General features: G+C 47.5%; 1 protein-coding gene across 1 annotated transcript in view; it reads right to left on the bottom strand.

Annotated features, from left to right (window-relative positions):
* Positions 1-24,962, bottom strand: part of PPFIA2 (PTPRF interacting protein alpha 2) — a 447,553-nt gene that overhangs the window by 15,604 nt on the left and 406,987 nt on the right. The window contains 7 exon segments of the mRNA XM_033951535.1: positions 1,278-1,346; positions 1,447-1,622; positions 3,303-3,400; positions 4,468-4,643; positions 11,520-11,549; positions 14,014-14,076; positions 24,525-24,725. Coding sequence (XP_033807426.1) covers positions 1,278-1,346; positions 1,447-1,622; positions 3,303-3,400; positions 4,468-4,643; positions 11,520-11,549; positions 14,014-14,076; positions 24,525-24,725 — 813 coding nt within the window.

Below are 24,962 nucleotides of genomic sequence, written 5' to 3'. Positions count from 1 at the left end.
GTTACCATATATGCTACCCGCTGTGTTCCACCACAGCCCCGCCCAGTTCTGTCTCCAGCCATGCCCCATTCCACCCCAGGCTCCACCCTCACAAAACCTCATTTCTTCTTCTTCCGGACGAGCTGGAGGACCTGGAGCATGCGCGGGTGTATGTGATGTCATCCGAGAATGCTCTGAGGCCCTCCAGATATGGCCGGAGCTCATTGGGGCTTTGGAAAGTCCATCCAGGAGTCCGGACAGTCCTCTAAAAAGAGGACATATCTGGGTTTTCCATCTGGTAACCCTAGGGAGTGGGAACTTGTATACCGCCTTTTTGTGGCTTTGGCATTTCAAAACTGACATTCAAAGCAGTGGGCACTGGAGAATTAAATGACTTGCCCAGTGTCACAAGGAGGAGCACCGGGATTTGATCTCGCAACCTCTGGGTGCAGAGGCAGCAGTTGTATCAGTGAGCCACTCAGTAACATAGGACAATAACATGAGGGAGGGTACCTGTGTCGCAACTTAACTGCTCAATCATCATTGTAAGATCAGAGAATGGCGAAAGGTCATGTGTAGGCATCTGTGAAGCGAAAGGTCTTGAGGTCTACTTTAAATTTTTCTAAGGAAGTTTGTAGCTTATTAATAATAATAATAACTTTTTTCTTCTATACCGCCATAGTCAGATGACTTCTAGGCAATTCACACCGAAGAGAGCTGGACAATCGGCGAAATACAAAATGCAAATAGGGAAGTTCCAACATATTAAACAAGAAATAGACAGAAGGAAATTATAAACTTAGTGTGGCTTCTGTTAGGTCAGCCTGGCTCCATTGATGTAGTTACCCAGCCAGGCCTGCTGTTTGCTCACTTGAAACCTGAAAGACCTGTCCAAAAAGTATTTATATTTACAGCCGGTGATCCTTGGGTATGCAAATATGTTACAGTTTCTGGTTGACCGTGTGGGATTGTGTAGCACGAAATGTGGTAGAAGATAGGAAGGTGCTAGTCCCCATGCCTGCTTGAAACAAATACAGGCAAACTTGAACATTATTTGCACCTCCATTGGCAACCAGTGTAACAGTTTGTAGTAGGGGCTAATGTGGTCGCTTTTCTTCAGTCCGAATATCGGGCGAACTGCCGTGCTTTGTACTATTCTTAATTTTTGTACTGTTTTCTAAAGGATGTAGGGTCAAAGTGTTTTTTAATGGTCCTTAATTTCCATAGTGTGCAAAAGCACTTCTTCACCACTACTACAACTCTTTAAAAACTTAAATTTTGAAGGTTGTAGAACTCACCTCATCCAGCCGTCTTTCAGTTCCCAGTGCCAGAAGATTGTTATATTCCCTCTCAAGAATTTGTCTTGCCTAGAAACACCATAAAATCATTGTTGACGAACCATTGTTAGATGTCCTTCAAGCATTTTCACGATAAGCAAATTACGATAAAGGAAGCTATAGAACTTGCCTGTGTGTTTTGTGTTGGTATCTGTAACAATAAAGCCAAACTACTGTAATCAAAGTTTTCATCCAAGGCTATAAGTGATCCATGTACACCACTTTCCAATATATTATTTGCATATTCACGAAGTCCTATAGCCTGTATCCAACGAATGGCTCGATCATTGCTCCATACCAACACGTCTAGAAACGAAATTAATGTATTAATTCGTAGAACTCGACAAGTTAAAATATTTGGAATTGAAAATTATGAAAAACTAAACTGGAAAAAAGGTAGTGTTTAACAAAAAAGGGCTAAATTTGACAGGGCACATATACAATTTATTACTGATGTTTATCACTTTGTGCAGCTGTTGGGTAAATGATTTATAAAAATGAATCGTAAATAAATACAGTCAAGAGTCCTTTGAAATGTATTTGTAGGAATCCAAAAGCTAACTGATTCCAAGCATCCATTTCCCCCTAGTCACAGAAATGCAGAAATTTCCTGGAAGAACAGATATCAGAAATGAGCAAAAATATTGAAACTTCACAGTCATAACCAGGACTCCTACCTATAAAATTCACCCATTTCCCATTGGGAAGGCTTTATTGGACCATAATCCAAAATAGTTAAGGTCTGGAACTCGTTGCTGGTAACAGCAACTAGCATATCTGGGTTTAAAAAAGGGTTTGATATGTTCCTGGAGGAAAAGTCTATAATCTGCCATTAGGACAGAGAAAGGGAAGCCATTACTAATACTAGCATGGAATCTTGTTACTCTTTAGGATTCTGCCAGGTTGTAATGACCTGGATTGGCCACAGTTGAAAGCAGGGTAGTGAGCTAGATACATCATCGGTCTAACCCAATATAGCTATTCTTTGAAATTCTCTAAGACAGGGGTGCCCACATTTTTTTGGATTGCGAGCTACTTTTTTAAAAATGACCAAGTCAAAATGATCTACCAACAACAACATTTTAAAAAACACAAAGCACACTGTACGCAGAGAAAATGTTAATTATCATTTGTATTTAGGGTTTTTTTCAGAGGTCAAGGCAGATGACTTTAAAATATGCAATGTCACCTCAGTAACAACTATACAAAAATAGACAAATATACCCCCTCCCCTTTTACTAAACCGCGATAGTGGTTTTTAGCGCAGGGAGCTGCGCTGAATGCCCCTCTCAGCTCCTGACATTCACAGGCTCCTTGCGCTAAAAAACACTATTGCGGTTTAGTAAAAGGGGGCCATAGTGCAAAATATAGACAGCAGATATAAATTCTCAAAACGGACACATTTTGATCACTAAATTGAAAATAAAATCATTTTTCCTACCTTTTTGTCTGGTGATTTCATGAGTCTCTGGTTCACTTCCTTCAATATTTCTTTCTGCCTCTTTCTTTCTTTCTTTCCCCCTGCCCCCTCTTTATTTCTGTCTTTCTTTCTTTCTCCCCCCTGCCTGCCTGTCTTTCTTTCTCCTTGCCCCCCCGCAAAGCCACCACGCTGATTTCTCCTTGCTTCCTCGAGCCAGGCCTGGCGCGTACAAACGTCAGGCCCACAAGCCTTCACTTCCAAAGTCAATTCTAACATCGGAGAGGAAGTTCCAGGCCAGCCAGGCAGCGATTGGCTGGCCCAGAACTTCCTCTCCGAAGTCGGAGGTGAAGGCTTGTGGGTCTGGTGCTTGTACACGCCAGCATGGCTCGGGGAGGCAAGAAGAGCAAGATCACAAAGGCAACGTGATCAACTCGCATTGCCTTTGCGATCTACTGGTCGATCGCGATCGACCATTTGGCCACCCCTGCTCTAGGATGAGAAAAATGAAAGGGAAGAGGGACAGTGACAGCTAGAGATGTAAGATATGAAAGGAACAGGGAGATTACCTTTTATTTCATGCTGGCTTGTTTCCCTTCTCCTTTCGAGCTCTTTCCTATCATAATTCAGCCGTTTTAAGCACATGATTCCATATTGTAAACTGGTTCTGCCATGCAAGAATGACACAAAGAGAATAAAATTATAACAAAGCACTTAGTTAAGGACAAGAATGCACCAGCAAAGATCCTGCAGAAATCCTACGAACATTAGACTTGTTTGGGTGCAGATATAAAACCATTTCTATACACTTCCCCCTCCATATTCAAGAATTCCATATCTACAGATTCACTTATTTACAATTTTGGATCCAAAATACTTTTTCATTTCTCAGGTTATTTTAAGCCCTGTAAGCCTCCCCTCCTAGCCTTACCTGGTGGTCTAGCGGGTTTTTGGGGCATGAGCAATCTTCCCACGCTCCTCCCCTGTGCAGATTGCTCACAGGAAATGGCTGCCTTGAGCTCCCGTAGTCTCTCGAGCCATTTCCTGTGAGCGATCTGCATGGGACAGGAGCATGGGAAGATCGCTCCTGCCTCGAAAACCCGCTAGACCACCAGGTAAGGCTTAAAGGGGGGGGGGCTTTCAGAGCTTAAAATAGCCGGGGGAAGCGGGGGTTAGGGGCAGAACCGGCCCAAATATTATTTGCGGTTTTTTAATATTCGCGGACCAGCTCTACCCCGAACCCCCGCGAATACGGAGGGGGAAGTGTATAATTTATATGCAATGGCCCCGATTCAAAGTTTATAAAAAATTGATTACCCCACACCATGGAAATACCTTTGGGGCGGCTTACACTCTAAAACAACGTACAAAAAATCTTGCTCCTACCTTGTGCCCCGCTGTCCGCGGGATCTGACGCAGATGTCCAGCGAGGGAGGGGCTCAGCGCGGGGCAGGAGCGCGGAAAGCTCGCTCCTGCCGATACACCGCTGGGCAACTGGCAGTGCATGGATTTGCAGAACTGCCTCCTTGAGATGCAAATTTAATCGTGCATATTTATTGCTAACAACAAGACTTTGGACCACAACCTGAAAATTTCTCCTTGCTAGCTATTATACCCCCCCCTCGTAGCGTGGGCTTTACAAACGGTAACTACGCGTTTGTAAAGGAAGGGGATAGTTTTAACACTTCAAAAAAAATGATGCCAGTCTAAGAAATGATTTGCCCTAAAACTTACCGATGAAAGCTATCCACCATTTTTAGGTGCACCCGAAGGTCTTTTTTTGTCAGATGGTCCAGCATCCTGGCGTCGACCAAGCACTCCATGAAGTAGCTTCGGTACTGAGGTAAACCCAGACTGGGCAGCCATTCATTGCCGATCCATTCATGGTTCATATCCCCATAGGCCAAGGTCTAAAACAAAACAGTTGAACTTTCTTGGTGAATGAGATAACCTTCCAATTAAATAAGGCCAATGTCCATTCTTCCTGTTTGCATCCAGTCAAGCCACATCTGGTCCAGTCCCCATTTTAGGCTCCATTTTTGTGCGTTGGGTGACTACTATTAACACGAGCAACAGAAATGTAACACAGGCGATGACCTCACAGAGGGGGAAGGGGTAAAACGCGGACCTTGCGGATCTAAACCCACACATCCTTAAAAATCTGATGTTCGTGCCACTTTTATGCTCAGCATGGGTTAGGGCTCTGACAGACACTTTAGCTCTGACGAACCCTAATACTTTTCCCTCCCTATGCTGAGACTAAAAGTGGCAAATCTTTTATCCTGAGGTCTGTGCTTAATATATAGTTTATATTAATTTCTTTATAAAGATTCAGACTCCTGAGGCAGGCCATAGTGGGCGAAACACGTATGTGTTGAGTTTCATAACAAAGAAACTGAGCATCACAGGTCACCTTTTTTTTTTTCTTTCTTGTGCCTGAAACATGCCTCCGTAAGCACTTTAGGCCACTGTAGGCATGGCTAATGCCAGAAGGGACAATAGGTGACCTAAAGCACTTATGGAGACACGATTCACATCAAAGATGGCCGCCAGAAATGTAGGCCTGGAAAACCCTGGCCGACATTTCCGGCTCCTATCTTTTCTGGGGGAGCAATTCTGTACCCGGCGCTATCGAATGATTGACAAGCGCTTGGTGGCCGCTTTTAAAGCAGCCACCGACAGAGGGAGGAGGGATGGTTGGCCATTAGGAAAATAAATTATGTAACACAGATTGGCCGAAGTGTCCATCCCGTCTGGAGAAGGCATCCAGACAGTAGTGAGTGAGTAGTGAACGTGTGAACTGAGGACCAAGTGGCAGCCTTGCAGATTTCCTCGATGGGCGTGGAACGGAGGAAAGCCACAGAAGCAGCCATAGCTCTGACTCTGTGGGCCGTGACAGCACCTTCCAGTGAGAGACCGGCCCGAGCATAACAGAACGCAATGCAGGCAGCAAGCCAGTTGGAAAGCGTCCGTTTGGAGACAGGACGACCTAGACGGTTAGGGTCGAAGGACAGAAAGAGCTGAGGGGACGAGCGGTGAGCCCTGGTACGGTCAAGGTAGTATGCAAGGGCACGCTTACAGTCCAGCGTGTGTAACGCCTGTTCCCCAGGATGAGAATGGGGCTTAGGGAAAAAGACAGGCAACACAATGGATTGGTTGATGTGGAAGTCCGAGACCACCTTGGGAAGGAATTTAGGATGGGTACGCAGAACCACCTTGTCATGGTGAAAAACAGTGAAAGGTGGGTCGGCAACCAGCGCATGCAGCTCACTAACCCTCCTGACAGAGGTGATGGCAATGAGGAAAAGCACCTTCCATGTCAGAAATTTGAGTGAAGTAGTGGCAAGAGGCTCAAACGGAGGTTTCATGAGGGCTGGTAAAACCACATTCAGGTCCCAGACGACTGGAGGAGGCTTCAGAGGTGGTTTGACATTGAAGAGACCTCTCATGAATCGGGAAACCAGAGGATGAGCCGTAAGAGGTTTTCCGAGGATAGGCTCATGAAACGCAGTGATGGCACTGAGGTGGACTCTGATTGAGGTAGACTTGAGGCCAGCATCAGACAGAGAGAGCAAATAGTCCAGCACAGTTTCCACCGCCAAAGAGGTGGGATCGTGGTGATGCAGTAGACACCAAGAGGAGAACCGGGTCCACTTCTGATGGTAACATTGGAGGGTGGCCGGTTTCCTGGAGGCATCCAAAATGCGACGGACAGGCTGAGACAGATTCTCTGGAGAGGTCAGCCCGAGAGAAACCAAGCTGTCAGGTGGAGCGAGGACAGATTGGGATGTAGTAGAGACTGATGCTACTGTGTAATAGAGTAGGAAACACAGGAAGAGGAATGGGCTCCCTGGAGCTGAGCTGGAGCAGGAGGGAGAACCAGTGTTGGCGAGGCCTCCGAGGAGCGATGAGAATCACGGTGGCTCTGTCCCTGCGGAGTTTCAATAACGTCCGCAACATCAGAGGCAGTGGAGGAAAGGCATAGAGGAACCGATCCTTCCAGTCGAGCAGGAATTCATCCGGGGCCAGACGATGAGGAGAGAAGAGTCTGGAACAGAACTGGGGCAGCTGATGGTTGTGAGGAGCTGCAAAGAGGTCCACCTGAGGAGTGCCTCAGCGAGCAAAGATGGAGCGGAGTGTGGGAGGATCCAGAGTCCACTCGTGAGGTTGAAGGATGCGGCTGAGATTGTCGGCCAGGGAGTTCTGTTCGCCCTGGATATAGACAGCCAGGGGGAAGAGACTGTGGGCCGTGGCCCAGGTCCAGATGCGGATGGCCTCCTGACAGAGGAGGGGAGATCCGGTGCCGCCTTGCTTGTTTATGTAGTACATGGCGACTTGGTTGTCTGTGCACAGGAGAAGAACCTGAGGGTAGAGAAGGTGCTGGAAGGCCTTGAGAGCATAGAACATGGCCCTGAGTTCCAGGAAGTTGATGTGATGCTGACGCTCCTGATGGGTCCAGAGTCCCTGGGTGCGAAGATCTCCCAGGTGAGCTCCCCATGCATAGGGGGAGGCATCTGTGGTTATGATCATGGAGTGAGGGGGTAGATGAAAGAGTAGACCCCTGGAAAGATTGGAGGAGTTCAACCACCAGTGAAGAGATTGCTGAAGAGACGATGTCACAGAGATGGGATGAGAAAGAGGATCCATGGTCTGTGACCATTGGTTGGCCAGCTTCCATTGAGGTGTCCTGAGGTGGAGTCGCGCCAGAGGAAGCACATGGACCGTCGAGGCCATGTGGCCCAGGAGGACCATCATTTGCCGAGCTGGAATGGAGCAACGAAGGAGCACCTGATGGCAGAGGTGGAGCAGGGTCCGTTGGCGGTCTGAGGGGAGAAACGCCCTCATCAGAGTGGTGTCGAGGACGGCTCCAATAAACTGAAGTCGCTGTGTGGGAAGCAGATGCGACTTGGGGTAGTTGATCTCGAACCCCAGGAGGTGGAGGAAGGAGATGGTGTGCTGAGTGGCTTGTAGCACAAGAGGAGAAGTAGGTGCTTTCACTAACCAATCATCCAAGTAGGGGAACACCTGGAGGTTGTGGGACCTGAGAAAGGCCGCCACCACAATGAGGCACTTGGTGAACACCCTGGGCGATGATGCGAGGCCAAAGGGTAGCACTTTGTACTGATAGTGGCGGTGCTGTACCTGAAATCGAAGGTAGCGGCGTGAATTCAGATGGATTGGAATGTGAGTGTAGGCCTCTTTGAGGTCTAGGGAACATAGCCAGTCGTGTTGAGAGAGAAGAGGGTAAAACGTGGCAAGGGAGAGCATTCTGAACTTTTCCTTGACCAGACACTTGTTGAGGTCCCGGAGATCGAGGATGGGACGGAGGTCTCCTGTCTTCTTGGGAACCAGGAAGTAGCGGGAGTAGAATCCCTGACCCCTTTGGGCTGGGGGTACCTCTTCGATGGCATTGAGAAGAAAGAGGGATTGGACCTCCCTCAGGAGGAGAAGGGATTGGGAGGAGTGAGAAACAGACTCTATGGGAGGATTGTCTGGTGGAAGTCTGGAAGTTTAGAGAGTAGCCATGGCGAATGATGTTGAGGACCCATAGGTCCGATGTGATGACCTCTCAACGGCTGAGGAAGAGTTGAAGGCGTACTCCGATCGGTTGAGGAAGAGGCAATGATGGTGGGAGACTGGCTATGCCCTGGAGAAAGGAGTCAAAAGGGCTGAGATGGCTTTGACGGAGGAAGAGGCTTGGCAGGTTGGTGAGACTGTGAGCCTGAGTTGATGCTGTTGCCGAGGTCGGCAAGGCTGTTGTTGAGGTGGGTTGAGAGGTCTGGCCGAGAACCTGCGTTGGTAGGAAGACTGCTGTCTGTAGGGGCGAGCAGGTGGAGTCGTCTTCTTAGGTTTTATCAGAATATCCCACCTGGTCTCGTGCGCCGAGAGTTTCTGGGTGGTTGAGTCCAGGGACTCCCCGAAGAGTTCATCGCCAAGACAAGGTGCGTTAGCCAGGCGGTCTTGGTGATTAATGTCGAGGTCAGAAACTCTCAGCCAGGCCAGGCGCCTCATGGCCACAGCCATGGCAGATGCTCGAGAGGTTAACTCAAAAGAGTCATAAATGGAGCGCACCATGAATTTCCGGAGTTGGAGTAGACTGGAAATTTGTTGTTGAAAAACAGGAACCTTACGTTCAGGGATGTATTTTTGTAAGGAGGAGAGTTGTTGCACCAGATGCTTCATGTAGAAGGAGAAGTGGAAGGTGTAATTATTAGCCCTGTTGGCAAGCATTGAATTTTGATAAAGGCGCTTGCCAAATTTATCCATCGTTCTGCCCTCTCTGCCAGGAGGGATGGAGGCATAAACACTGGAGCCCTGGGTTTTCTTTAAGGTGGACTCCACTAGAAGAGATTCATGGGGTAGTTGAGGTTTGTCGAACCCCGGGATAGGAATGACCCTGTACAAACTATCTAGTTTTCGAGGGGCTCCTGGTACCGTGAGAGGGTTTTCCCAATTTTTGCAAAAAGTTTCCCGTAAGATGTCGTGGACGGGTAACTTTAAAAATTCTTTGGGGGGTTGTTCGAAGTCTGAGGCGTCGAGAAAAGCCTGGGACTTCTTAGAGTCGGATTCCAATGGGATAGAAAGGGCGGCCGATATCTCCCTCAGAAATTTAGTGAATGAGGACTGTTCAGGTTTGAAACCGGTATCGACCATCGAGGGTTCCTCGTCCGTTGATGAAGCCTCATCATCGGTACCGGGTGGGGATTCTTCCCATAAGTCCGGGTCCCTGACGTCGGTGTGCGCAGGACGGGACGGTGGTGTGGATGGCTCAGCGTGGCGAGTCTTAGAGAGAGATTTGCCAGAGCGCATCGAGACGGTACCGGGGGAGGAAGACCGGTGCCGGTCCCGGTCTCGGGGGGACCGGTGTCGGTCTTGATGTCGGGGAGGGTCGGCATCAGAGCGTGGTTGCACGGGAGGATTGAGTGGTTCAGCCGCGAGCACCGGCATGGATGTGTTCAACGGTACCGATGGGGTCGACACCGGTGGTACGGTGCGAGGCTCGGGCCGGTCCGGTACCGGAAGGAGTGGGGCCAACATTGCTGGCAACAGGTATTGGAGTTGCTGCTGTAGTTGCTCCTGCAATTGGCTTTGGAGTATGGCCGCAATGCGGTCGTCCAGGGGAGGCACCGGTACCGCTTTTTTCTTTTTCGGTACCATAGGTGCCGCTCCATGCCCCGGCAATGAGGAGGCCGATGACGAGGCACTCACCGAAATCGGGGCGGAGCGTTTGCGGGGCCGGCGTGATGTCGGGAGGACCGGCGTCGCCGCTGTGGCAGGAGGGCGCTCAAGGGAAGTGGAAGGCTTCTTAGCCGGCTTACCTGGTGCTAGCGACCCCGAGGAAGGATCAGGCGTCGTCAAAGTAGTCGGTGCCGACTTTTGCGGTGTCGTCGACGGCACGGCCGATTCCATGGCAGATCCGGTACCGAAAAGGATATTCTGTTGGATCTGTCTATTTTTTAATGTACGTTTTTTAAGAGTAGCACAGCGGGTGCAGGTGTCAGCCTGATGCTCTGGACCTAGGCACTGTAGGCACCAATTGTGCGGGTCAGTGAGAGAGATCGGGCGTGCACACTGCTGGCACTTCTTAAAGCCCGGCTGAAGGGGCATGAAGGGAAACACGGCCTCCGCAAAATCAAAACCGGAGGCCTGTATGGTGGCAACAGGCCCCGCCGGGGCCAGCCTGAAAAATAAAGAAAAAAGAAGAAGCAAAGTTTTTTATTTTTTTTTTTAAACGGAAAAGAAACCCGAAGGGAAAAAGAACAAAAAGGAAGAAAATTTTGCGAGCGGGAAGGCAAAAATCAGATTTTTCAACAGCCGTTGAAAACACATGCGTCTTCTTCGCTCCGCGGAAACGAAGAAACTGGGGACCACGCACTCCTCCGTCGGGCAGGAAGGCACTCGCGCATGCGCGGTGCGGCCAACTAGAACTTTCTAGTTATAAGTGTCCGTACCGGGGCTCCGTCGGTGACGTCACCCATGCGTTAAGAATATGCTGCCTGCTTGTCCTGGGATAAAGGGTATCTTTGGGGGCCAGGAGGTCCAATAGAGGATAAGGACAAGGTTTGAACCTGTCACACAATTTACCTTCAGAGGAGATGGGAGGTCTGGTGGCATATGTACAGGGGTGCAGACTTTGCTGAGTGGCGTAGAATGGGTACAAGTGGATTGATTTTTCAGTCTGTCAAAAATTACAAAGACTAGTGGACACTCGATGAAGTTACAGGGAAATACTTTTAAAACTAATAGGAGGAAATACTTTTTCACTCAGAGAATAGTTAAGCTCTGGAACACGTTGCCAGAGGATGTGATAAGTGCGGATAGTGTAGCTGGTTTTAAGAAAGGTTTGGACAAGTTCCTGGAGGAAAAGTCCATAGTTTGTTATTGAGTAAGACATGAGAGAAGCCACTGCTTGCCCTGGATCAGTAGCATGGAATGTTGCTATTCCTTGGGCTTTGGCCAGGTACTGGTAACCTGGATTGGCTACTGTGAGAACGGGCTACTGGGCTTGATGAACCGTTGGTTCTTATGATTCCTAGACTGTGCATCAGGACACACATTGCGTTATTTCTTTATTGTAGGAATCACAAACCTGCAATAAACTAAGTTATGGTAAAGTGCCATATTTTACCGCAGCTTAGTAAAATTTCTCCCACCCCCAAAATCTTGATTTTTTAATTTTCGGTCAAAAATATTTTTGCTTATTTAAGAGACTTGTATTTTGCAAATCTACAACTTATTCTAAACATCTCACAACAAAAAAAAAAAAGAAAACTGTGATACCATACCTGTGCCCAACTGCCTTCCTCCGACTCCTTCTGCATGATTGAAGAGAGTTTATTAGTAAAGCAGGCACAGAAAAAAACCAATTATTCTTTCACTGCACACAACTACAACCATTGATCGCTCATGAAAGAGGATCTGTTCATTTACACTGGCTCTGCAGAGTGGAATTGACTTCTTAGGGCTAAATATTAAGTGCTCCTTTAGGAAAAACTATGGTAGTGAGTCTCCCGTGACAAATATACCGCAGTACCATACCCTCTGGCTCCTCTCTGTAGCTTGAGTTCTCAAGCAAGGTCTTGGGCATCATCATTGATTCCACATTGTCCTTCAATGACCACCTCCAATCCTTGGTAAAAAAATTGCTTTTTCACCCTTCACATGCTGAGGAAAGTTAGATCCTGCTTCCATCAAAAACATTTTACTCTCCTTGTCCAATCCATCATCCTCTCCAGATTGGACTATTGCAACTCTATCTACTTAAGCCTAACTATGAAAAACCTCCACAGACTGGTGTTTGTCTTACAAGTTTAGGGACCAGAAAAACAAATGCTAATACTCAGACGAACGGATTTACCTGGACACGCCCTCTTTTTAGAGGACTGTCCAGGCGTCCAGACAGTTTTTCAAAACTCAGCACTTTGCCCGGGTTTTTAAAAGCGTTGGGGCCACATCTAAGGGCATCTGCGCATGCAGTGACATCACATGCATACCCTCCAGACGTGGCCCCAAAAAGACGAGGTTTCTGTGGAGCCGGGATTGGGGGATGGAATGGGGTGGGGCCTGGAGCAGAATGGGATAGGGCTGGGGGTAGAATGGGGCGGAGCCACCCACTCTCTTTTTTTCAAGGCAAAATCTGGTAACCCTACTAATACTGAATTAAGTTTAAAGATCAGGTATATTATTTCTTTGGGCGAGTGTGTTTGTGGTGATCAGGTGATGGAAAGAGGCGGTTATTCTTGTCTTGTGTCCAACTTTCTGATTTTATAAGTGAGAAAAATATTAAAGTTGCGCTAGCATAATTCGACCTGTTCAGTTTTTGCTTTTTACCATTCACAGGCTATTAAGTTGCCAGCTACACAATGTGTTATTTGAAAATTGTGTTAGCCAGTGGACTTGCTAGCTTATTGCACACTTTGTCAGGGTTTTTTCTTTTCCCCCCAATCCTTAGGTTTTTCATTATGCGCCTTTTCAATTTTTTCGCCAAAAAGTACCAAAATTCTAGGATCCCTTTTATTGTTAACTTTTAAAATTCAACAATCACACACTCCGATATTTCTGGATTGTCTCTTGATACCGTATTCTCCATTCAGGGCACTTAGATCAATACAACAACATTTACTGACTATCCCTTCTTTAAAAGTAATAGGGACCGGGAGATCTACCATTTTCTCGGTTATAGCACCCCAGCTTTGGAACAATTTGCCAATATACTTACATAATGAACCTTCTTTAGAAAAATTCAAGCGTTCCTTAAAAAGCTTCCTGTACAAGGACGCATTTGAAACATAGATAGCTTAACTTACCAATCACTAAAACTTTTAGATCTTAATTAGACCTACGAGTAGGTCGTAAATTTATCTTCTTTTCTTCTATGATCATTCCTGCCTTTATATCCCCTTTTTTGTTTTCTCTTTTGTGTTCTTCCCTAAATGTTTCTTCCCCCTCGCCTTCTGTATCAGTTATGTATTAGAACATATATAATTTGTATTTAATTGTATAAAAAATGTTTTTGTTTTATCCCCTATTTTTAAAAATGTTATACGCATTGAAGTATATGATATTGCGTATACAACAAACCTTAATGAAACTTGATAAGCACTCAGGCATCTTGTGGCCGTTTTGTGATCGTTGCACACCTTCCACGTGCTAAAAATTAGATTTTATTTTTTAGTGCTGGGGGCATGTCTGGGAGTGGAGAGTAGGTGTGTTCTGTGCTGAACGGTCAGTGCCGCTACATTGCCATGCACTAATCAGAAAATCTGGACCCTTAGGCCCGCACCCCAGGCCCGCCCATTTCTACCCATCCCCACCCTGTAGCTTCGTAATCTCGCCCCCCACCCCCAGCCCAGATTTCCTCCCGACGTGATTTGAGGAGACTTTTCAAAACCCGGACAAAGTGCAGGGAAATCCAGACGTCTTGTGTGTAATAAAAATAGAAATATTTGCACTGCATTTCAAAGCATATCAACATGAGTTCACGGATGTAACAGAGATAGTAATTCTGTCCTTTTGCTTCCTAGTGCTTGGCCACTCAATGCATTATTCATCTAACTCTGCCTCTCCCCAACTATCGCTGCGTCAGTCAAAGTCCCTCATTTCTGCATTTACTCTTTTGCTACTTTGATCACCCTACAGGGTCAACTTAAGGTCGTATGCACAGCTCGTGATATGCTGGCCACAAACTGACATGCTCCAAACCTTGCATTCCATTTTAATATATGCAAAAATCATTGATCAATGTTTTTTTTTTTTTTTAAATTAAGAAAGATGACTCACCGCTTTGGTAGGAGCAGCAAGGTTTTCCATTTCCTCGTGGGTCAACCAGACATTACCTGAGGGCTAATGCCAAGGGCCGTAGAAAAAGCCAGGATCCACATTAGGTAAGCAGTGTTAAAGAAGAAAGGCAGCACCACTGTAAGTTAACAGCGTATAGCATCACAACCAGTACAACCAGAACAATGCGATACGACAACAGTGCAATAAAAAGCCACAAGCAAATTCTCTCCTGCTTCTTTGGAATCCAACTCCCTCTGCTAACGAGCTCTGTAGTGGTTAGTGGCATAATAAGGGGGGGAAGACTGCTCTGGGTATCGTCTAGATGGGGGCGCCAGCACCTCTCTGCCATGCCCCATCACACCACACCACACTTGAGCCTTCCCTCCCCCCCCATACCTCTGTAGATCTTCACCAGCATGGGCAATTTCTCCTGCCTGTTACTTGCGCCAGCCTGGTTCCTCTCTGAATTTCTTCCGGGTCGTGGGGCCAGGAAGTGACATCAGAAAGTAACCCAACGCCTGCACGAGTGGCATTCTGAAGAAGCCACTCACGCAGATGAAGATTTACAGAGGTATATGTGGAGTTGGGGGTGGGAAGGAGCGGGGAAGGGGTAGTAGAAAGGAGGGCACGGGGGGGGCACCACTGCCTTGGGTACCTCCTACACTTGCTACACTACTGGTAGTGGCTGGTATTTAGTACTGTTGGGGTTGGGGTTAGGAGAAGGTACTGGCTGCTGCTGTCAGGAGTTTTACTGTCCCACCAAAATTTCAGGCTGGGACTGGAAGAAGCCACGTTCCTTCCCCCTGAAAGATCTGTTCATCTTTGCTTCAGGCAGATCCTCTGGGGTAAGCCACCCAGTGGCCAGATAACCAGTTTGATTTTTTTTTTTTTTTAAATATCATTTTTATTAAGGAATCAACAAGAAAACAGGAATAACACAATTAACAAATATAAGATCAAGAAAAATGCAAGTCGCTAACAGCATCATAATATGTTAATGTAAGATTTCTAGCCATCTAGGTTGTGGTTAAAAATGATCCAAAAGAGAGCCAGCATTCCTATGCTTCTCTAACCAGTACTTGGGATTCCTCAAATGGTTGAGTTTTCTGGCTCCTTACCATGAATGTCTAAGATAAAAGGAAGATGAAATTTAATATGAATGACCACAAAGTGATGCAACTATAGGTAGAAAGCACTGGGTTCTGAGTTAGAAGTCATCAACCAAGGGAAAGATCATGGATTCCCACTAAAATTGTCGACTCAGTGTGCCCAGGCTGTCAAAAAAAGCAGACAGAATGTTAGGGACTATTCAAACAGAAATGGAGAATATCATTATGCCTCTGTAGAAGGCCACAGTGGGATCTGTGTGCAGTTCTGATCAACCCCATCTCATAAAGGACACACTGCAATCTAAAGGCAAGCATATTTTGTTTGGGGAGGGAGGGAGCAAAAAGATTCGCCCTGGCCACAGCAGGATCCTGCGGCACGATGACACCCTCACCTACCTTCCCCGGTCGCTATAATTTTAAAGTTTCGGGCAGCCACCACGCAGCTTCAACGCGCAAGCCTGCACCGGAAGTCTTCATTCTACAGTGACGTTGCGTGGCAGTGGCTGGCTGCCTGCAGATTTAAAATTACAGCGGCTGGGAGGAGGTGGGTGGGGGAGTAGAGCCATAACTACCTTTTTTGACCGCCAGATTTTGGTTAGGCCTAAGGTGCAACTGGAAAAAGTTCAAAGAGAGCATCAAAATGCAAAAGGGGATAGAGCAACTCCAGTGTGAAGAGGGATTGCACTAATTAGGTCTCTTCAGCTAAGAGCGAAGATGACAAGAGGGTATATGACAGAAGTTTAACTGATCTGTGCCATTCGTGAATTTAACCATTCAGCAATACAGCGATGAGGGCTCTCCATGAAAATAATGAGCAGTAGATTAAATGGCCCATCCAGTCAGCTCATCTGCAGCATCCACTATCTCCTCCTCTCCCTATTGGCTAAGGCATCTCCTCTTCCTATAGGCTAAGGCAGCAATGTGAGGTCATAGAACTTCATGGTTATAGAAACATTGTAACATGATGGCAGATAAAGGCCAAATGGCCCATCCAGTCTACTCATCTGCAGCATCCACTATCTCTTCCTCTTCCTATTGGCTAAGGCATCTCCTCTTCCTATAGGCTAAGGCAGCAATGTGAGGTCATAGAACTTCATGGTTATAGAAACATTGTAACATGATGGCAGATAAAGGCCAAATGGCCCATCCAGTCTACTCATCCGCAGCATCCACTATCTCCTCCTCTCCCTATTGGCTAAGGCTCTTAACATTTGCATCTCCTCTCCCTATTGGCTAAGGCTCTTAACACCTGCATTGTGAGGTCATCGAGCTTTATTGTTATAGAAACATGATGGCAGATAAAGGCCAAATGGCCCATCTAGTCTGCCCATCCGCAGTAACCATTATCTCTTTCATAAAACTGAATATCTAATATAATAAAACGCTAGCCACGAATGCGCACTCCATCTGCGTGTTCTGTTTTCCGTGCGCTGTAGGGCACCGGTAGGAGTGCGCATGCACGCGAATCTCTCTGGCCGGCAGAGAATCTGTACACGGGACTCCCTGCTCTTCAGCTCCTCCAGGCAGTGGCAGACCAAACAGGATCCGATCGCTGAACTCAAGGTAATGTTCTGACCGAAGTTAGTTTTAAGTTGTAAGCCGCCACGGCGGCTCCTCTCACGAGCCGCACCTGCGTCGGAGAAGGCTTCCAACGCAGGCAGGGATGGTGAGAGAAGCTGCTGCTGCGGTTTACAACTTAAAAACTAACTTCGGTCAGAACTAAAGGTTGTCGGCGGCGTCTTCACTCCTCTCCCCGGCACACCCGAACCCCCGTTTAGCCTCCCATACGACCATACCTTCGGCTCCCTTAGTCCCTTGCCGCCGTTTCTCTTCTCTTCCCGCCCCGCAGTCCTGACAAATGTCCTTACTCCAGCAGGGGCCGCAGCACTCTAAAACACGCTTTGCAGCCTGCTACTGCCCTGATTTGCTCTGCCCGACACGGCAGAGCAACTCAGGCCAGTAGAAGGCCGCGAAGCAGCGTGTTTAGAGTGCTGCGGCCCCTGCTGCAGTAAGGACGTTTGTCGGGACCGCGGGAAGGGGGCGGCAAGGGACTAAGGGAGCCAGCCACACCGTGGGATGGGAGGGAAAGGGGGCTGCTTTGGGGGAGGGGTGTGCTGTGAGGCAGACAGCTTTGTTTGGGGGGGGAAGACAGAAGGGGGACAGAGACACGGAGAGACAGTCAGGGAGGAACTGGAGGGGGAGAGGGAAAGGGGGCTGCTTTGGGGGAGGGGTGTGCTGTGAGGCAGACAGCTTTGCTTGGGGTGAAGACAGAAGGGGGGCCACGGAGAGACAGTCAGGGAGGAACTGGAGGCCGAGAGGGAAAGGGGGCTGCTTTGGGGGGGAGGGGTGTGTTGGGAGGCAGACAGCTTTGCTTGGGGAAGGGGAGACAGAAGGGGGCCACAGAGAGACAGTCAGGGAGGAACTGGAGGGGGAGAGGGAAAGGGGGTTGCTTTCTAGCACCCGTTAATGTAACGGGCTTTAACACTAGTGCGTTAATAAATGCATATCCCTAATCAGCTGAGGGGTCCCAAGCAGTGGTTTGAGAAGTCCTGCCTTTGAAAATTTACCTCAAATTACACAGTAGCCATTTGACATTATGTCAAGGTCCCGGCAATGTATGCATTACACTTTTCAGCTACACAGCCCCAGTAATTATCTAACACAAGGTCCCTGCGTGCATGGTCTCGGAGATTGGCTCGTTATACCAGCAGAAGTACACAAGTACACATGTATTCACAGTAATAAAATGACAGCACACATGCTATATAGGTTACACTTAAATATTCAATACAATGTCTTATATACCAGAATTTTCTGCAATGAATCTAAGCGGTTTACAATAAGATTTAGAGCAAGCTCTTAAGTTACATGGTTTGGCGGAAGGATGAAGGGTAAGACAGTGACTATAGTGAAAAGAGGTATGTCTTTAGTTTCTTCTGGAATTCAAGGTCATTGATGGGTTGTCTACACATGCAGTTTCCAACCATAACCATTGGAAAGTATCTTGAGTGCATCATGGAAGTGCGAAGACCTGCAATGTGACATAAATACGCTTGAGAAATGGGCCACGACATAGCAAATGAGGTTTAACGTGGATAAGTGTAAGGTGATGCATGTTGGTAACAAAAATCTTATACACAAATGCAGGATGTCCGGTGCAGTACTCGTAGAGACCTCCTTGGAAAGAGACATGGGAGTACTGGTTGACAAGTCAATGAAGCCGTCCGCGCATTGCGCGGTAGCGGTGAAAAGGGCGAACAGAATGCTAGGAATGATTAAGAAGAAGATCACAAACAGATCGGAGAAGGTTATCATGCCACTGTACCAGGCCATGGTACATCCTCACCTAGAATACTGCGTCCAGCACTGGTCACTGTACATGAAGGACATGTATTACTTGAAAGGGTCCAGAGAAGAGCGACTAAGATGGTTAAGGGGCTGGAGGAGTTGTACAGTGAGAGATTAGAAAAACTGGGCCTCTTCTCCCTTGAAAAGAGGAGACTGAGAGGGGACATGATCGAAACATTCAAGATAATGAAGGGAATAGACTTAGTAGATAAAGACAGGTTGTTCACCCTCTCCAATGTAGAGAACGAGAGGACACTCTCTAAAGTTAAAAGAGGATAGATTCCGTACAAAGGTAAGGAAGTTCTTCTTCACCCAGAGAGTGGTAGAAATCTGGAACGCTCTTCTGGAGGCTGTTATATGGGAAAACACCCTCCAGGGATTCAAGACAAAGTTAAACAAGTTCCTGCTGAACCAGAACGTATGCAGGTAAGGCTAGACTCAGGGCACTGATCTTTGACCTAAGGGCTACCGCGGGAGCGGACTGCTGGGCACGATGGACAACAGCGGCAATTCTTATGTTCTTACGTGCATACTTTCGATCAACTGAAAATTCACTTATGCAACCTTAGCTTATACATTTATCACCCTATTATACAAGCGTAGATCTACTATTACTACTTCTAATTATTTCTATAGTGTTACCAGACGTAAGCGTCGCTGTACAGAGTCACAAAGGAGACCGTCCCTGCTCGAAAGAGCTTACAATCTAAACAGAAAGGACAGACAAACAAGATGCCGGGGGGGGGGGGGGTGGATATAGTTAGGGGGATGGTTAATCTGCTGACTAGAGTGGTGAGCAGTGGGGAGTAGGATTATGGATTGAAGGCTAAATCAGTCTGCTTTTAAAACAAGGGAAGGGGCTTGGCAGACAAACTTGGGTAATTTATTCCAGGCATAGGGGGCAGCTAGATGAAAGGAACGAAGTCTGGAATTGGCAGTGGAGGAGAAGGGTAGCGTTAAGAGCAGCTTTTCTGAGGAATGGAGTTCTCTGGGATCTACTCTTGTAGATCACTGTGCCCAAACAAAGGTGAACAAAATTGACTGCCACCACCAAACAAGCATACGTTGTCCGCCCATAATTTATGGACACTGAAAAGAGGTGTTGACAATAATACAGAACATTACCGTATTTTCACTTAGGTAACGCGCACCCGTGTAAAATACGCACACGGGTATAGCGCGCGGAAAACACAAATTTATGTACAGAAATTTTTATATACCGCGCATGCTGCCCGACTCTCTTTTCGCCCGCCCCGACTCTCCTTTCCCCCTTGAAGTCCTGTCCCTACCCTGAAAGCCTGATGCCCCCCCCTCCGACGTCCGATTCACCCCCCCCGCAGGACCGCTCGCACCCCCACAGCCTCCCACCCCTCCCCCATGGAGAAGCTGTCTACCTTGTTTCCGGATGCCAGCGAGCCCAGCTGTTTCTTCTGCCGGCGGTCCCGCCCCTTCTCTGAGCCCTGCTGCGCTGCTTCCTCTTCCGGCGGTCCCGCCCTTTCTCTGATGTCAGAGAAAGGGCGGGACCGCCTGAAGAGGAAGCAGCGCAGCACAGGGCTCTGAGAAGGGGCAGGACCGCCGGCAGAGGAAGCAGCTGGGCTGGCATCCGGAAACAAGGTAGACAGCTTCTCCATGGGGGAGGGGGGAGGCTGTGGGTGTGCGAGCGGTCCTTCGGGTGGGTGTGCGAGTGGTCCTTCGGGGTGGGAGTGCGAGCGCTCCTTCCGGGTGATGAATCGGGCGTCGGGGGGGGGGGAACTATGTAAAAAAAATTTTGTACAACGCACTCACGCGTATAACGCGCAAGGTTATGCGCGGTTTGTAAAAACCACGTATAACGCGCGCGTTATAGAAACATAGAAAGATGACGGCAGATAAGGGCTACAGCCCATCATGTCTGCCCATACCATTGACCCCCTTTTAAGTCTACTGGCCCCCTTAACTCTACTGACCTGCTTTATTAAGTCTATATCCTAGCGACCCTATTTATTGGTATGACTCCCGCAGTGATCCCACATAGGTATCTACGTGAAAATACGGTATGTCTTAGCTACTCTATTTTTTACGTTCAAATCTTTTTTTTATTAATATGAATAACAAACAACAAGCAACAAAGACAGCAATGTCAAAGAAAGAGCTGCCAACAATACAAAATTCAGCGCGTCGTTAAGGTAAAACAAGAGAAGCAACCCCCCAGCCCCCAAACCCCATCCAAGCAACAAGAACCACCCGTACAAAATCCCCACCCCCCCATCCCAGTAAGCTAACGGAAGCAAAAAAAACCCAAAAAAAACAACAACAACAAAAAACTCCAAAATGCCAAAGGCCTGTGCTCAGGTGGCCCCTGGCAGATACAAAAGAAAAGTCCTCCCCACCCAACACACAAAAAAAGTGTCTGCGGTGACCAATCCCGGGAGTGAGCTTTAGCTACTCTATTTTTTAAAAAATTATGTTTACAGTGTACGTAAGTGCACAGGACAATATTTTCACTTTTTAATTTGGGCTTTTCCCCCCCCCAACATTTGGATATTTAATTTAATAAAAATGTACAGTATAAGGTGCATTCCCCGGTCATGGTACGTGGGCTTGTCGCGCGCCATCTGAGAAGCTGAAAGCTATGCCGTCGGTAGTTTCACTACCAAGACGGACAGGTTTCAGCGGAGATGTCAGACTAACAATGGACCACCCCATCTGGACAGTAGCAGATGGGCAGTGTTGGGGGGGGGACGGAGGATCACGTTTAATGCGACAACGGCAACAACATTGAATTTATACTGTGCAAAAAGAGAGGCCCGGCAATCTACTTCTGTATTCTGCCACGAAAACTCGATGATGTTCATCAACTCGCTGGAACTCGAACAGAAGACGATGGTGCCTAACGTAAGGTGCATTTGAATTTTTTTTAACACATGCCAACTGATTTAATGCAGTTAATTCATAGGTGGCTGGAGCTCATCAGGGAAGACGAGAGGAGGCTTTCTGGGGGCAGGGTGGGGGGCAGAACGGGGCGAGACCAGAGGCGGAACAGGTCGGGGCCATGCGGCCCAAAATATGGTAACCCTACCTTTGATTATTCTATGGATGAAGCAGAAAACACTTTAAGAAGACGGATAAGAGTGCTACGGCCACCTTGGATCTTTTCCTGCCTGGTTGATGTTGCCAATACATAAATTTTATACTTTTCAGGGCACGTCCTGGTTAGTCCTTCTGAATATTATGTCTGATTATTGTGGCACTATCTGATTAGTGTGGGGGGTGGACTCAAAAGTTATTCAGATACCACCAATACCCAGATAACTTACTGATAACTCATCCCTGAATATTGGCGATACCTGGATAACTTCTGATTATGACTGTTGACCCAAATATTCAGTGCTAGCATCCAGATACAACTGGATAAAAAATGTTGACTGCCATGGAAAACTGACCGGAATATTACTTTTTCCTTTTTGTAGGTTGGTCTTAGCCAATAAACACAAATTAGAATGTTGTTATATTTCTGCGACAAATTATACAGTGAACTTCATATCAGACCTGACGTTCTCGGTCAATGATTTCCCTCTGCTCAATTAATTCTGTGGATTAATTTTTTTTGTACATCATGATGCTTGTTTATTCCAGTACAGAGTCATGTACTGTAATATAGAAAAGTAAACTCATTAGCAAAATGTTGTTTTATTAATTGAGTTTAGTCCCTGAAGAATAAGAATTTGTCACTCCGCAATAAGACACGACCTAAATTATACTGTAGGAATAATAAACAAGACTCGGTTACCATTGCCCCAGTTTGGGTTACCAGATGTCCGGGAAAACCTGGGCATGTTGTCTTTCTAGAGGACATGTCCGGGTGCCCGGAGGGACTTCCAAAACCCGTCAGTTTGTCCAGATTATGGAAGTTCCCGATGTCGGGGCAGCACATGGAAGACCTATGCGCATGCAAGCACATGCTCAGAGGTCCTCCACATGCTGCCCCAACACCAAGGTGGTTTGTGTGGGGCTTGGCTGGGGGCAGAACGAGGTGTGGCCATGCGTCCGGGATTTCAGCTAGCAAAATCCGGTAACCCTACCTCAGGTACATTAGATAGATCGTGAGCCCGCCGGGACAGAGAGGGGAAAATGCTTGAGTACCTGAATAAATTCATGTAAACCATTCTGAGCTCCCCTGGGAGAACAGTATGAAAACTGAATAAATAAATAGTGTGAAAAGTTTCTGATAACCAGAGCAGGTATTGTGACATTATAATGCCTCATTCCACCAATGCCTAAGAGCCAACCTCATCAGTGATGTCACAATGGCTGGATTGTTCTACACTTGGATCACTTTTGCTACGTTTTGATTCCTAGAGTGGTGCAGTGGTTAAAGCTACAGCCTCAGCACCCTGAGGTTGTGAGTTCAAACCCGCGCTGCTATTGGTAGCGTGCAAAGGGTTAGAGTGAGCGGAGCAGGTTCATAGTCATTCACGCGAGAGACTTCAGCGCGCCGATATTGCAGCGCCGACAATTCGGCGCAAGACACCAGCACGCTGCCTAAAAAGTGACTTTTAAAGAGCTCCGACATGGGGTGTGAGTGGGGACCCCCCCCCCAGTTTACTTCATACTCTTCGCGCTGCTGTTGGGGGGGGGTGTTGGGGGGTTGGAACCCTCCATTATAGAGTAAACTTAACTTTTTCCCAATTTTTTAGGAAAATGTTAAGTTTTCTCTATAATGTGGGGGTTGCACCCCCCACCCCAATGGCAGCGCGAACAGTCTGAAGTAAAGTGTGGGGGGGTTCCCCCCCACACCCCCGTCAGAGCTCTTTAAAAGTCACTTTTTTGATGGCGCACTGGTGTCTTGCGCCGAATTGTCAGCGCTGCAATATTGACGCGCTGAAGTCTCGCGCACTTTTGTCCCGTCACCACGGAGCATGCAAGTACAGATAGTATATAGATTTTCTAATCTATAATTTACACGCATACTATAATTTACACCAGTTTGGTTTTTATGCCCATGCCTGGTATTTGGATTAGAGCGATTTTGTAAGAACAAGTAGGTGTCTTTACATATCTTTTACACATTTTTATAAAGACTCAGAATCGATACCCTAAAGGTAGTAGCATAGTGAGGGTGGGAGGTCCCAGAGCAGTTGTTCTCCCCCTCATCCTATTCTCTTCCCTCCCCTGCTACACGCATTCCTCTTCTCTTCCCCCATATCTGTTTAGCTCCCCGACGCGAGCAGCTGCCCGCGCCAGCTTCGGCTCTCCCTCTGACGTTGCTTTCTAGTCGTGAGACCCAGAAGTAGCATCAGAGGGGAGCACCGAGGCCAGCGTGAACAGCAGGTTGGAGCGTGTCGGCATTGAGAGCATGTCATTGTAAAGGTTCCCCACCCAGAGCGAATTGTAAGTGCTGAGAGCGTGAGTTGCAAGTAAAGTGTGTGTGTGGGGGGAGGGTTCCGCCCACACACCCTCAATGAGAGCGCAAGTATGTGTGTGGGGGGAGGGGAGGAGGGTCCCTCCCTCCCCTCCCCCCCTTCAGAGCACAAACAAGAAGGCATAGGGCAGCACGCATTTATTCTGCATGCAAATGTCAGGGTGGAATTGTCAGCGCGCCAATGTCCTGTGCATTTGACGGGTCACCACTTAAGATGCCTAGCAACGCCTAAGTCCACTTAGGTGTTGCTAGGTGTGACTCTACAAACGATGCCTAGCGGTTGATTGACAACTGCGTGGAGTGACGCCTACAAGTTAGGAGCGGTCAGGCGCCATTTATAGGATCAGGACCATAATATGCTGTCTTCCACATATAGAATAAAAAAAGTCTTTCTGAATAAAGGCCCAGTATTATCCATGAAGCACACAGGCGCTAAATGCAAGCCAAGTCTACTCAGCAATATAAGAAGTAATATATTGCACGTATCAATGATTAACAGTTAAGGAGTTTAATAAAAGGTAAGTTTTCAAGCTCTTCAGGATAATCCTGTTGAATCTGAAGTGGCTTGTGTTGCCATGGTTTCGCTCGGAAGACGTTGTTGCAGACATTTAGCTAATGTCAGCCGGCATAGGCAGGCAAGTGGTGTTACTTACAGTCCTAGATGTTGGAGGAGCTGATGGGCTCGTGAGCGAAACCATCTCCTGGATCGCTAGCCGGAGCTTTAAGCGATGAAGAGGGTTGCTGATTCCAATTTCTCTCTGGATCTCAGTGTCGGACAGAGCAGACATGATGGCTCCACTTTTCACATTGGCTCGGCACGCTGCAACATACCACGCTGGCATTCCAAGCCACAGCTGTTGAAGGGGAAAACATTACTTGTTCAACACCTACAAATTAGGGAAGGGGACACAGACCATTTACCCCTGTCAGAATCTGGTAGACATGCATTCTGAATTCCACCTGTAGGTGTCACTGTTGTATGATGAGTGGAATTCACTTCCCTGAGTCTCTGTGATGGCTGCCTCTATAGCACTTCCTAACATCACTGCCCTGAAGAGAAGAAACCCTAGTCTTAGAATCAAACTCAGGTC

This window comes from Geotrypetes seraphini, chromosome 7 (assembly GCF_902459505.1).
Source record: "Geotrypetes seraphini chromosome 7, aGeoSer1.1, whole genome shotgun sequence".
NCBI classification, from domain to species: domain Eukaryota; kingdom Metazoa; phylum Chordata; class Amphibia; order Gymnophiona; family Dermophiidae; genus Geotrypetes; species Geotrypetes seraphini.
The sequence above is the reverse complement of the archived record's forward strand: the minus strand, read 5'-3'. Positions and strand labels throughout refer to the sequence as shown.